Source organism: Alosa alosa, chromosome 1 (genome assembly GCF_017589495.1).
Source record: "Alosa alosa isolate M-15738 ecotype Scorff River chromosome 1, AALO_Geno_1.1, whole genome shotgun sequence".
Classification (NCBI taxonomy): domain Eukaryota; kingdom Metazoa; phylum Chordata; class Actinopteri; order Clupeiformes; family Clupeidae; genus Alosa; species Alosa alosa.
Window position 1 is genome coordinate 39812341 of NC_063189.1, and position 14289 is coordinate 39826629.

Below are 14289 nucleotides of genomic sequence, written 5' to 3' on the forward strand. Positions count from 1 at the left end.
GAGTGGTTGACGCATCTTTAGCACCACCAAATACAAATATTAGTTCTCAATCAGGGTTGAATTTCGTTTTTCATTAGCAATGCATTTGAGCATCAATATTACTGCCACTTTTTTTTATAAACTATAAAAACATAAGACAGTTAGAGTAGCTGAACATTACAGATTATAACAGCCATATAGTGAGTTCATATAAACTCACATACTGCAGGTCTACCCTACTAAGGAGGCTCTCCATAGATAAAGGTGATTATGATTCAGAAATAAATCATGTTGATAGTCAGCAGCCATGAAAGCCATCAAAGAGTGCAGTGCAGCACCCCACACTGGTCTGGTTATCCTTTGGGTGCAGCATTCTTTGGGTTCATTCAAAGGCCAACACAATAATGGCGACCATTCCCTAGTAAATCTGAATGAAACTCAAACAGATGTATGCTGTTGGATCTAGTCATGTCCCCATGCCATTGTATAATACGATTCAATGACAATGTGCTGGATAGGTCTGCCTTTGCAAGAGAAGGCTATAGTTAAGCACAGTACACACAGAAATACAACAGCTTTCAAACCCACTGTCATCAATCTAATTGTTTTTTTTTTTTTTTTGTTTTTTAAACTTAACAAAAAAACAGCATTTCTCAGACATACACTTTATTCATCAGCTCTGTAAAGTCATAACCGGAAACAGAGAAGCTACAAAAAGCCAGTAAAAACATTATGAAAAATTAATTTAAAAAAAGTAAAGATCTTAACACAGCATAGGTAATTTCAGTTGCAATGAGTTGTCATACAATCACCATGACAAACATCAAGGGTTCTTAAGGGCTCTGTCAGAGATGGACAATGTTATTCTATCGGCCAGATGGGCTAGCAAAAAAAAAATACTTTTAACAGTTAGTCGATCAGTATGTCTCTAACACAGATATCCATGCAATGGCAGCAATACACTGAATTCTGTTCTGATCCATCCAGGATCCACTTCGGGACCAGCATCAGAAAATCGACCCATTTTAAGTCAACCACTCAGCCATGCAGTTTGCGTCAATTTATTCACACATACATACATACATACATTCATACATACATACATACATACATACATACATACATACATACATACATACATACATACATACATACAGGAGATTCTTCAGCAGGCTATGCAGCATTAGTGACAACAAAGCATCATTCTAGTTTGATATCTTCCAGTAGAAACACAGGCAGAGTCATGGCGCACTTCATGACTTGCATGCTCACCCGCAAGAAAAAAAGAGAAAGGAACACTAAACAACAGAAACAATCAAAAGAAAGCAAATGTATGGACACAACAAAACAGGGCGTAGCCATCTCTCATCCGCACATCCAGGCCAAGCCAGGACTGATCATTTCAACTGCTGCCCTTTGAATGGAAAATCATAATGGAAAAGCACAGGATATTGTTTAAGTGCAGGATTGATCAGGTGTGAGAAAAGCATTGAAAGGATTGGATTTTTTTAGGTGCAGCAGAAACTGTACTGGACTTGGTCACCAATGCATTAATGCACTGTAACAGCTGAGATGATCACCAGGCTCGTATGGACAGCCCAAAGTTCTGGGAGTATTCCAGGTATACCGTTCAGTGACAAGCCTGGTTAATTCAGTTAACTCAGATAACCACTTAGTCTAAGTTAACTTTTACATGATCCTACCCAAGGGTCACAGCTATCTGGGAGTCATCATTAGTCAACAGTAAAGATGAGAAGATAATCACAGACGGACTTCATGCTCTTACTAACTGCACTACTTCTCACTTTAAATGCTGCTAGTGCATCAGAAACACATGAAATGACAAATGACACATTGATTGTGAGACATTAGGTATGCAGCCAGACAAAAAAACAAAAGAAAAACATCAGTTCTCTGTTCCTGGATCATTTAGATCTTAAACTACAAATGGCCCCATTTCACTTTGGAGCTTCATTTCACTTTAGGAATGGCGCCAAATAAGTATATAGGTTATACAGCAAGTTATATTCATATATGTTAATGATATATATATATATATAGATATATATATATCTTTTAAAAATGCTATTTTATACAAATACATCAACAAAATTGATTTATCTTTAGATTACTTTGATTAAGTACATATTGCAGTCAGTTAAGGATCTCTTCATTGTTTTTAAGGGTCATTATTGTGCATTTTTTTCTTTCTGTCTTCATTGTTTATGGCACAGTGGTTTACATAAATCATCATAAGGGGATCTCATAGCTTTGTCTGTTTGTAAATTCTGTGATCACTTGATCAGGCCTATTCTGCTAAAAGAGCCACAGGGGGTGGGGGTACTACTCACTGACCCTAAAAAGAAGTGAGTTCCACTGTAGCAGGCAAGCTGAGCTAATCAATGAATCACAGGAAGTATTTCAATTGGGGGAAAGATGCCATTCTCTGGCGCTCTAATGCTGATGCACCAGTGCTAGGAGGCAAGAGTGAGCTGCTGAATCTCAGAGCTCGAAGGTGTAGTCTCAACCCCGAGGCTGGACCCACAGGCACCAACACAGGCCACCTAACCCAACATAAACAAGTTGGATCGGTCCCCTCCAAAACACCTGCACTCACAGAGTGAACACAGTGATAATCACTTTACTTCACACACACACACACACACACACACACACACACACACACACACACACTCCATTCAGGAGGTGGCCATCAGTGTAATCACCCATTCATCTCTGCCTTCCTATACAAAACACTGTGTATGTGTGTGTATTAGGGGCTTGGCAGGAGAATGGAGGCAGGTGAGGAACTTTTTTTAAGCTGGGGCATGATGGGTCTTGTAGTTTCTGAAGTGCTTCACATGTTGTTCTCTCTCCTGTCCTTACTAGGCGATGGCTTCAGGCTATCTTTCACTGGCTTCCCATTCACCGTAGCGACAGCTGCCACAACGCCCTCGCCCACCACCCCTCCCACCCCTGGGGTGGCACTGGCTGCCATGGCGACAGATGGGGCAGCGATGGCGTCATCAGGGCTGGGCTGGGTAGGTGGGGCCTGCTCAGCGGCTGAGATGGGCTTGTGACTCTGGAGGAGACGAAGCTGGACACGCAGCTCCAAGATGGCCTCCTGCTCCTCATGGATGGCCTGGTTCAGATGGGTGTTCTTATTCTACACACACAGAAAGTCAGTCATTCAGCAGAACACTTATTTGAACAGATTGATCATCATCATCACACACAAACAGTCAGACAGAGACAAATACAGGCAACCCTAAACTTCCATTCACATACCTATGCAGTCACACAGATGATACCATCTCTCTCTCTCTCTCACACACACACACACACACACACACACACACACACACACACACCTCCAGCTCCTCGTTCTGCTTCTGCAGGTCCTCCAGGATGAGTTGCAGCTCCTCTTCATCTTCACTCTCACTCTCGCTGTCCGAGGAGTACTCCTCTGTCTCACTGCGACCCTGCTGACGACTATGTGTGTGTAGACAGGAGGGAGGGCATGAGTGTGAGTGTCTGTGTACTTCTGGGTGCAATCTCATGCATGAACTCTCTCCATCTCCAACCAGGGTTCCCACTCTAAGTCAGATGTAAAATTGCATGACTTTTTCCTTTCAATGACGAAAAACCTGAATTTCCATGACCTACTATAGAATGAATCATACAACATACCAGCCACATAGCGGTCAAGAATCTTTGACTTTTTTTTAGAGTGAGAGATGAATAAATGGGCTTTGAATAAACAAAGTTTAAGCAAGCAGTAAATCTAATTACCAGATATACACCAATAATGTGTGGAAATATATTTGCATCAAGGCTTTGAACTGGTTCATGAAACGAAAACGAAAACCAGAAACGTTGATGTTTTGCTAGGACCAGAAACGAACCCAGAAACTTTAAAAAATTTTATGTTCCGGAACAGAAACGTTTATCTAAAATAAAGGTAACCGGTTAATACCGTTATTTTTTCGTTCTTTGACAAGATTTCTGTGCAATATGACTTGGTGAGGTTCACTTCCGGTCGTTCACTCATCGAGAGAAATGTTATAGAGAAGCTTGCCGTCAGCTGTACAGGCATAATTATTTTTCATTTCCCTCTGGGCCCTGACATGGTTTTAGGCATTTGTTTATAAGATTGATATTCACAATGGCAGCTATGTACACACCAATGTGGTTTTATATTGTCTGATGACATAAAGAGACAAAAATGCACTGATTGAGCCCTGACCAGGTTTGGCCAATTGATGTTCACAATGGCAGCCTACCATAATCCAGTTACAGTATTTGCACAGATTTAGCTAAGTGAGTTGCACAGAATTTTGGATGGATGTAAGAATTACAGTGATGCTTCTGTAATGCTTGGTGGTTTTGTATTGTTTGATGACACAAGAGAAACAAATGCACTGATTTGGCCCTGGCCAGGTTTGGTCAAGTTCTCAATGACAGCCTGCCCTATTTGTCATTTGCACCAATTGAGCTATGTAAAAAGTATAATGGGTATGTTCAGTTGTTTGCCAATAAACAACATGGCAGAAATGTTCCTTGTCTTCATGTAGGCTTTAATACTGAAATGTAGGCATGCCAGAATTACAGTTATGCCGCTTACATAATGTAGCCTATAGTGATTTTTATTGTTTGATGACAGGACAGAGACTTAAGGAAAATTATGTAGACTAACAATATAATACAATATAAAGTCCTAATGATCAGCCTACTTATTTATATGTCCCGCAGCTGACATGGAACGTTATTAACCGGTTCGGGAACTTTATTTTTTGTTCTAACCGGTTCAGGAACGTCCATTTTAGGGTTGAACCGAAAACCGGAAACGTTAAAATACTGTTTCTGTTCAGAACAAACCAATTGGGAAATAATTCTGGTTCAAAGACCTGATTTACATTTTAAAACTGCTACAACAAAATTCCCTGATAATCCATGACTTTGCCCCACAAATGATAAAATTCCTTGACTTTGCATGTCTGGAATAGACTTCATCAGATTTCCATGATATTCCAGATATTCCATGACCCGTGAGAACCCTGTCCAACTCTTTGTGTGTGTGTGTGTGTGTGTGTGTGTGTGTGTGTGTGTGTGTGTGAACTCTCTCCATCCCCAACTCTGTGTGTTTGTGGGTACCTCTGAATGTCAGCGATCTCTGCACGGAGCCTCTCAATCTCCTCCTTCTCCGTGACGATTTGTCGCCGCAGCACCTGCTCCAGAGATATCAACTCTTCCTGCTCTGTCAGGAGCTCATTCTCCTGCACACACACACACACACACACAAACACATTAGTGATGCCAACATAAATGGCAGTGCCAATATAAACCACACCCTGGAGCCTTGCCTACAGCATCTAACGGTACGTTTCCACACAGCAAAATTTCGCTTCGCTCTCATTGAGATTGCATGGAGGCGAAATCCACCCTGATTGGGCGAAATGAGAGCGAATGGCCGAGGCAAGCGAAACAAAGTTGGCGAAAGGACCACTCGAGAACCAATTAGTTGCGTGTTTGTGTTTGGTGCTTGAGTCTAACTGGAGGCTGCCACAGCTGTAACATGAAAACATGTAGGCTATGTGATTAAAAGGTTTCTGGATGAACATTGGTGCTTGTATCAAGACATATTCTGGTTCATACGTCACACAAACTTAGTCATGGCTAATAAACCACTCTAGATGTTAGTTAAACACTCAAAACTTTCCAGGTAGCCGACAGGCCAACCGCTAGCATTTCCGGACATTGCATTTCATTGTAAGCCTGGCCAGGTGGCTAGGCTACATGCTACAACACAGGTATGAAATATATTGTGTTTGTGACGTTGTTTCTATGAACATGAATTGATGTTTATAGGCGACATAAACTTAGTTGAGGCATAAAGACCCCTGTAACTTTTGAACGAGCTGATACCTCGCCTGGCACCGATTGCAGCCAATACTGTTTTGCTGTTTCGCCCTTTCACTGGGTGAAATTTGCAAGGTGTTTCGCTGTGTGGAAACGTACCGTCAGATATCTATGGAGTATGGTCACATTGAAACTGAACACAAGAGCAACACACTCTTTGGGAATCACAGACATAACTAAGACAGTGGAAATGAGAAAACAGGAGAGGTGGGAAAACTAGGACATCAACAAAACGAGAGGTGCAGAAAGGAAAGGAGAGAGAGAGAGAGAAAGCTGAAAAGACAAACACACACACACACACACACACACACACACACACACACACACAGACTGACAGAAAAAAGGAGAATAGAAGAAAAGAGAAGGGAAGAGACTAGAGCTGTGTGTGTGTGTGTGTGTGTGTGTGTGTGTGTGTGTGTGTGTGTGTCTGAGTCCTGACCTGCGCCAGCAGGATGTTGATGACCTCCTCCTCGTTCTCGGTCATCTCCTCTTTAGAGACGTCCTCTTTGGACAGGCTGGCGATCTCCTGTGCGATCTTAGTCTCACACTCCTACAGCGCACGCGCACGCACACACACACACACAGGAAATGAGGGACACAGTGTGTGTTTTCGTGCATATTTCCATAACCTAGAGGGTAGTGCCCACTGTAACTTTTAGTTTTTTTGTTTTTCTGTATTTCCATAGCCTTCTGTTGACCTTCTCTTTCCATACTCGTTTTAGGGTTGATTGTATTTGTGTTAGTGTTAATTTCGTCAGACGAGACGAGAGAAAAATATGTTCGTCAACAACCTTTTTTTTCATGACTAAGACGAGACGATGACGAGACGGCAGTAATGTCCTGAAACACTGACTAAGACTATCTTAAGATGCATTATTGTTGTGAAAAAAAGACGAGACTAAAATGTTTTGCATGAAATAAAAACTAAGATAAAATCTCTCTTCATTTTCGTCTACAAAATGAGAAGACAGAATATCTAGCTGTTAAGTTTTTTCAAAATATTCGAATGAGTTCATAAGCAGCTTTCCTGTAGGCTAGTCGTGCTGTTGCTGCAACCCTGTGGCTGCAAACGAAACTACATGGAACAAGAACACTGGAGATTTCTGCCAGAGTTAGCAAGCTAACTACCTAAGCTTTATGCCACAATGCTACATACCCAGAAGTTGAAGCTTCTCTCATACAAATTAACATCCCCAGAATGTCCATACGAAAATGTTTATCATGTAATGTCAACTATTTAACTAGTTAGACTGATGATGCAAAGTTTGCTAGCAAGTAAGCTAATATGGAAAGTTAAGCTAGCAAGTTAGCTATGGCTAAGATGGAGAGTCTGTTTGGGGAATGTGTTGTGTTTGGCATATATGCCATCTAGCGAGGCAGAGTAAAACATTAATACTTTGGCCTATGACAGTGTTTCACAAACCTTTTTCAGTTTCAGGACCACTTAACTAACCCTATCTAAAAAAGAAAAAAGATTAGACCTACTTCAACAGTAGCCTATAATTAGTCTACACAATAGGCCTACTGAACCATCTTGCATTGTCTTTGTACTTTGCTTATTGTGTGGATTCATACTGTATGATTTAAACTGGCATATCTTAGTTGCAGAACTGTTTTTACATACAAGTTGGTTCAATATTGCAAACAACTCATCTATATTATATTTTACCCACGTCTGCTTTCGCGGACTACTTGGGATACCTTGCGGACCACCAGTGATCCCCGGACCACACTTTGAGAAACACTGGTCTACGAATATGACAGTGGTCCAGTCAAATCTTTTACTGTCTATGGTCAAATCCCAGCCGAGCTATAACTGTAGCTCGACTTACCTGTGCATGTAAACATACTGACTGACAAAAAATCAGAATGAGTAATTATAACAGACGAGTAACCCTGTGGACACACAATATTGTTGGAAAATTGAGATGTGTGAAACACTATTTGACTGAAATGGTAATCAGAAATAATTTGTTATAAAAAAAAGACTAAAATGTTATTTACTAAAACAGACTAAGACTAAGCTACCTTTAGTTTTCTTTTGACTAAAACTAGACTAAAATGATGAGACTTTTAGTCAACTAAAACTTGACTAACAAAAATGATATTTGAATGACTAAATATGACAAAGACTAAAAAGGTCATTTCGTCACAAGACTAAGACTTGACTAAGAAATGACTAAGAAATAGGTGACAAAATTAACACTAATTTGTGTGTGTGTGTATATGTGTACCTGTCTTTTGGCCTCTCGTAACTTGCGCTTGAGTGCAGTGAGGATACGCTGCACCTCCCACAATCTCTCCTCTTTGGACAGATCCTTCACTCCGGCCTGCAGATCTCTGTGCAGGCAGTTCAACAGGAACTCCTACACACACACACACACACACACACACACACACACGCAAGATGGGCACTGAGACAAAATTTGACTTTCCCTTTAAGTGAAGTGTGTGTACGTGTGTTAGTTTGCGTATGAGTCTAAGTGTGAGTCTAAGTGTGTGAATGTGTGTAAGCTTTTGTGTGTAAGTTTGCGTGTGCTTGTTTACCTGTCGTCTGATCTCTTCTTTGATGCTCTCCTGCGTCTCTGGCAGCGCTGGCATGGTGGCCATGTTGGACCAGCGGAGCGGACGCACCACGGGCTTCAGCACCACCTCCCCAAACAGCTCCCGCACATGTGTGAACAACAGGTACAGAACGCGGTTCCCGATCTACACCGGGGAGGGGGGTTGAGAGATGGAGGGGGAGAGGGGGAGAGATGGAGGGGGAGAGGGGGAGAGATGCAAGGAGTGCAGAGAGAAAAGATGGCAGATGGGGTGGACAAGGCAGTGAAGAAAAAGGTTAAGGACTGCAGAAATTTACATGTAATGATCCTTCTTTTCCAATTTCTTTTTTCGACCTCCTTTCTCTCTCTCTCAGGTTAACTTTTTGGTGCGAGTTGTGCATTCTCTCTCTTGCTGCACTATGGTCTGTATGCTTACATGGTCTGTCTGTTTTTAGGTTGAGGATGTAATACTTGTGGACTGTTTTGCAGTGGTTAAACACATAAATACTGGGTTAAGCCTCAGCCTGTCTCATTCTTTCTCTCCCCCTCTCTCTGAGTGAAGGTGATATCTAGTTTCTCTACATCCCTCCCAGACTGGACGTTGTTTGACTCACTGGCCTGTGAGTGGGTGTGTGTGTGTGTGTGTGTGTGTGTGTATGTATGTATGCGTGTCGTCCCCCTTGGCATGTACCTGGACGGTGGGGTTGAGCACAATGGAGATGTTCTGAATGTTCATCTTAGTGTCAGCCTCGCGGGCGATCACGTGGTCCATGTGCGTGACCAGCCAGGCTAGCAAGAGCCGCGCCGGCTCAGGCACCTCGGCCAGCGCCCGCTGGCACTCGGCCAGGCGCTCGGATTCGGCGGGCCGGCCGCAGGCCTCCTCCAGGCGGGCGGCGGCGGGGCGGCCCAGCAGACCGTCGGGCAGCTCGCGCAGGTACTGCTTCAGCAGGCTGGCCACTGTGTGCGGGTCGTACTCCTCCAGGCATGGGCACTCCTCGCGGTCATACGCCGCCTTCAGCTCGTCCACTTTCGACTTCATGCCTTGTGATGAACCAGAGGGGGGGGGGAGGGAGGGGTCAGAGGTTAATCAGAGATCAAAAGTCAGTCATAGCAGGATGAGCAGGTCACCACGACAACAACACATTTCATGAATCAATGTTGTATGAATGACTTCTGTAGTCTGTAGTCAAGTAGTCTCATAGTGAAGCTAACAGCCCAACGTGTTATTTTACTTCTAATAGAATGAGCTGAGAGAGCACAAGAACACTCCAGACATAAATTGTGACTTTCTGTAGTCAAGTCGTCTTATAGTCATGCTAGTCAAACGTACTCTTTTCATGAACGAATGTATGAAAATAACACTGTGCTTCTGTGAATTATGAGTGCAAACAAAATGTGGCATCTTCCATCCTGAACTAAGTTTGAATAGAAAATACTTCACGAAAAAAAGCCAGCAGCTCTCAATATTACAGCACTATACTGTAGCATATCATAACAACGTAGTAGTAGCAAAGCAGGGGTTCATTTATACACATTTAACTACACTGTACAAACAAATCAATTCAGCTACAGTAATGTGGTGTGGTGTGTGTGGTCTGCGATGTGGACTATGTGTGTGTGTGTGTGTCTGTATGTAGTCAGAGATGTGGTGTGTGTATGTGCTGTGTACCTGAGACGCGGTAGATGCCTTCACACTTCATGCCGTAACTCTCCACATAGTCGATGCACTCGCGGAAGACGGCAGGCAGCGGGATGCCATCATAGAGCGCTGTACGCCGAACCGCCTCATCCAGTGGCGCGCCGAAAATGGGCCGGATCGCTGTGGCAACAGTCTCCGGGGCACTCGGTTCCGGCTCGCCTCCACTGACCACCGCTCCGCCGCCGCTGCTGCCACTCTTGTTCTTGTTCTTCTTCTTCTTCTCCTTCCACTGCTTGACCACGTCGGCGGCCGTCAGGTCCTTGGACTTCTTGTCCTTGTCCTTCTCCTTGTCCTTCTTGTCGTCCTTGGGCAGCTTCTCCTTGACCTTGAAGTCCTTCTCCTTGCGCTTGGAGAAGCTGGGCTTCTTGAACACATGGATGCCCTTAGACCGCTTCATCTTGGACGGGCTCTCCGCTTCATCTGCCGAGCTGTCCTCCTGGAACGCTGCGTAGCCCTCCGCTGAGGTGGGAGAGGGGGAGACAAGGGGAAAGAAGTAAAGAAAAACGGGGAAAAGAGTACGAGAGAGGATGAGGAGGAGAGGAAGAGAAAAGGACAGGAAGGGGGAAGAGTTGAAATAGCAGGTCAGGAGGGGAGGCAGAATGGAGAAGAGAGGATGAAGAGGAATGGATGAGAAAAGAGAAGGAGAAAGAGTAATGAGAGGGAGAAAATGAGAGGAATAGAGATAGCAGGTGAGGAGAGTAGACAGAGGGAGAGGAAAACAGAAGAGGATGAGGAGGAAAGGATAAGAGGAGAGGAGGAAGAGGAGTAGAGAAGGAAAGGAGTGAAAAACAGAGGATGAAGAAGAGAAGGAGAGGAGATTGTGGGTGAGGAGAAGAGAAAAGGAGAGAAGATAAGTTAAGTGTTCAAATAATTCTCTACTCTGAACCAAGCAGAGAGAAAGAGAGAGGAAAGAGAGAAAGAGAGCAAGAGACGCTCTACCTCACACCTCTGTCCTTCCCTCTCTCCATCTGCTGATAAACATACTGAGAAGGGCACAATAGTAGGACAGAGAAGGAGAAAGAGAGAGAGACAGAGAGAGAAAGAAGGGAATACTGCAAAAAGAGGTCAGTCTTAAATTTAGCTCTATTCCCAGGGCCCACATTGTAGTACCGAGTCCTTTTTATAGTGATCCTCTCTCCACCATAGCCTGACCCCCATCTCCCTTCATCCTTCATCCCTCACTACCTCCCTCTTTATCTTCCTGTATCCATCCATCTCTCCTCCTCCCCTCCCCCTCTCCCTCTCTCACTCTGCAGGTCTTGCTGTGCCGTGCTGCAGACTCGATCAGTAATATTAATCAGAGTGCAGGAGCCCCAGCGCTGCCTCAAGCCATCCTCCGCTCACGGCTGCTGGTCCAGGAGTCCAGCGGGGGCTGGGCTGGGACCCGGCAGGGCTGGACCGAACAGTATCCCTGTGTTTGGGTTGGGCCAAGCCTCTAAACCCCTCCCCCCACCCCCCCAAAACACACACACACACACACACACACACACCTTGTAGCGTCTCTGCAGCCCTGGGGCCTGGGTGTGCCCCAAAAACGTCAATCAGCTTCCTCCCTTGACGCCATTGGCTGCAGTAGGGAGGGGGTAAGGGCTAAATAAAGCTGTAGAAACTAATAGCCTGATAAAGCAGGACATGCTGGCTAGCTGGGAGGCAAACCTGCACAGAGGGAGGGGATCCTAACCCCATGTTTGGGGAGAGGGGATGGTGTGTACTACAGTCAGGCTGGCTGGCAGCCCACAGCACAAGAATTGGGCAAATGTAAAAACACTCTGTGGCAGTGGATAAGGCTAAGATAAACACTGAGCAATGTGCGCACAATGCTTTGACAACCTTTAAGATAACCACAGAATTTCCCAGTGTGACAGCTGGGCTCAGTGGTAGTAAACATGTGCCAGTGTCCAGTACTCAATGCCTTCACATAAACAGAGGATTTGTCCACGTCCCCATAAGCTTCAGTCAGTATGGTGTTTCTGTGTTCTGTTGCTCACATAACCACCATACAACTGTCAGCTTGTGTCTAGCTGTCTAGTTTGTTTTTAAAAATAGCTTGCATTTACAGTACAACAAGTGTGTTTTTTCTTATGAGATTACTATACAGTATGTATTATTTTCTGTCTTTAACAGATCTTCTGGAGCAATCACTCGGCCATTTGAGACATGCCTGGTCAGGGCAGTCTATATATTACGGTGATCTTACTGCTGTTGCACTATCACCAGAAAAAGTACTGCAAATCTGTACCAACAAGCCGGAGAAAGATGACAGGTGAAAAGTAAGCACATCGTATTCATGAGTCATGACTCCATTGTCAACCAACATGCTTAGTTCTGGCGTGATCTACGTCATATTTAAAACATTAAATAGACCATAAGAAGCTCTGTTAAGGCACACAGAGTTAGCCCTGCTGCTGCTGCTTACTTCTCTTCTCCTTCTTCTTGAACTTGTTCTTCTTGCGGCTGTGCTCCTTGTCCTCGTCAGACGCAGCGTCAGGGGGGTCGTGGTGAGAGCCGTCGTGGGGGGGTGAGGGCTCGCCGGTGCGGTAGAGCCCTGGGAACTTTGTTGGGCTGATCTCCTCGGAGCTGGGCGTGCGCGCCACGCCGCCCGGGTGCTCGGAGCGACGCTGCTCCGCCGGGCTGCTGCTGGGTGGCAGGAAGCACTCAGTCATGGCTGCTGGCTGGCCAGACACTGATGCTGCTTTGGGATTGGCTGATTCAAAAGATCAGGGTTCAAACCGGGGGGGGGGAGGGGGGGGGGGGTTGAGGAGGGCATCACCTTGCCATGACACCTGGAGACACAATCACGAAGGGATACAAATATAAACAAACACAGAACATACAGAATGCTTCCACCGCCCACGCACCAACATACTGTATTTGCACAATCACACTGATCAAATAGGCAGAGGCAGTAGCAGCCATGAACACATCAGTAAATTTAAGGTCAATACTGTGACAAGATTTGGTACATAACTTTCTAGTCCAATAGCAGGAACATAAAATTGCAAAACACCCACTGTCCTGAAGTCTACCAGAAGGAAACGACATCGCCACCTAGTGTTAAGCCCTCCACTATCCGTGCTGTGTGAAGCCCCTGCATCTGTTTCAAATGATTATGCCTCCACCAGCAGATGGAGCTACATGTCAACACCCTAGCATCCTTTGTTTACAGTATATACTTTTCCCAGAGATGCAGTGGATAGATTCACACAGCGTACCTGATATAACAACCCATTTCAATGGAAACACAACTAGCCCAAGTTACGTAATATTTTCTCACGGTAATAACGACGGAATGCGTTATTAACAACTACAGTGTCATTAAGTGCTAAAAAGGAAGTTCCTGCTATCAATTCTCTACTGTCACTGAAGAGGAAATGGAGACGTCAAAAGGAAGAGCCACTAAGCGTCATTTGTGATAGCTTTTGCTAAGTTACCAGCAAATGTGCAGAAAATTGGTCTAAAATGACTTGAATGAATTGCAACAAGCACGACACGTGTCGGTCCATATAGAAAATAACTCATTCCATTCCAAAATTCGGTTCGCTATTTGCAAATGCTGTGTTACAGGATTCGTAGGCATGTTAGCTTTATGTCCGATAACATGCAGGAAATGCCCAGAGAGCCTGAGTAACTGACCAAGCAACGTTAGCCTACAGAAGAGCACATATTATTGGCATACTATAGCACGAAGTCATAGATTGGCATAGTCGTTTTATATGGCCAGATATGCTGATTGTCTTGCCTCCTGGCAGTCTAGCTGACGATAAGTATGGCAAGTCAATGAGTAAGTTAAGCCACCGTCAGCTAGCCAGCTTGTATGCTAACAACATTTGTAAAGGCTTAACAGTACGATGTCTTTGGAATAGCAACTCACAGGTAATTTTAAACTGTATATTATTGAAATTAAACAAATAAATTCGATGCTAGGTTTATTATTTCGTGAATAGCCGAGGCTGTTTAAGAAATGGAAATACGAACCTGTTAGGAAATGTTCAAAGACAAGCTTCCTGACGCCTGTTTACGTGCTTATCTGAACTGAGCGTGAGCAGTTCGCAACCCCGAGATCACCTTCGGGAAATGTAGTTCCTCAAATGCTTTGTTGCACTATTATCAGACCACACCGTTGCCATGTTTAACTACAACTCCCTTCAT

The 14289-nt window shown here is 44.3% G+C and overlaps 1 protein-coding gene across 1 annotated transcript; it reads right to left on the bottom strand.

Moving 5' to 3' along the window:
• Window positions 1-628: 628 nt before the first annotated feature.
• On the bottom strand, window positions 629-12923 carry ralbp1 (ralA binding protein 1). The gene is made up of 9 exons (XM_048249669.1): window positions 12557-12923; window positions 10111-10599; window positions 9133-9482; window positions 8446-8607; window positions 8133-8264; window positions 6338-6448; window positions 5134-5255; window positions 3351-3471; window positions 629-3145 (listed from the first exon to the last, which is right to left on the bottom strand). The coding sequence occupies exons 1-9, from the start codon at window positions 12801-12803 to the stop codon at window positions 2837-2839; spliced, it is 2043 nt and encodes a 680-aa protein (XP_048105626.1). The 5' UTR covers window positions 12804-12923; the 3' UTR covers window positions 629-2836.
• Window positions 12924-14289: the final 1366 nt, after the last annotated feature.

What these genes read in the sequence shown, in the direction of transcription:
- ralbp1 (XM_048249669.1), bottom strand. Translation starts at nt 12,803, where the DNA reads ATGACTGAGTGCTTCCTGCCACCCAGCAGCAGCCCGGCGGAGCAGCGT. An exon ending in AGGCATCTACCGCGTCTCAG is followed by an intron (nt 9,483 to 10,110) that starts GTACACAGCACA and finishes GTTCATCACAAG; the next exon opens with GCATGAAGTCGAAAGTGGAC. An exon ending in TCAACATCCTGCTGGCGCAG is followed by an intron (nt 5,256 to 6,337) that starts GTCAGGACTCAG and finishes GTGTGTGTGCAG; the next exon opens with GAGAATGAGCTCCTGACAGA.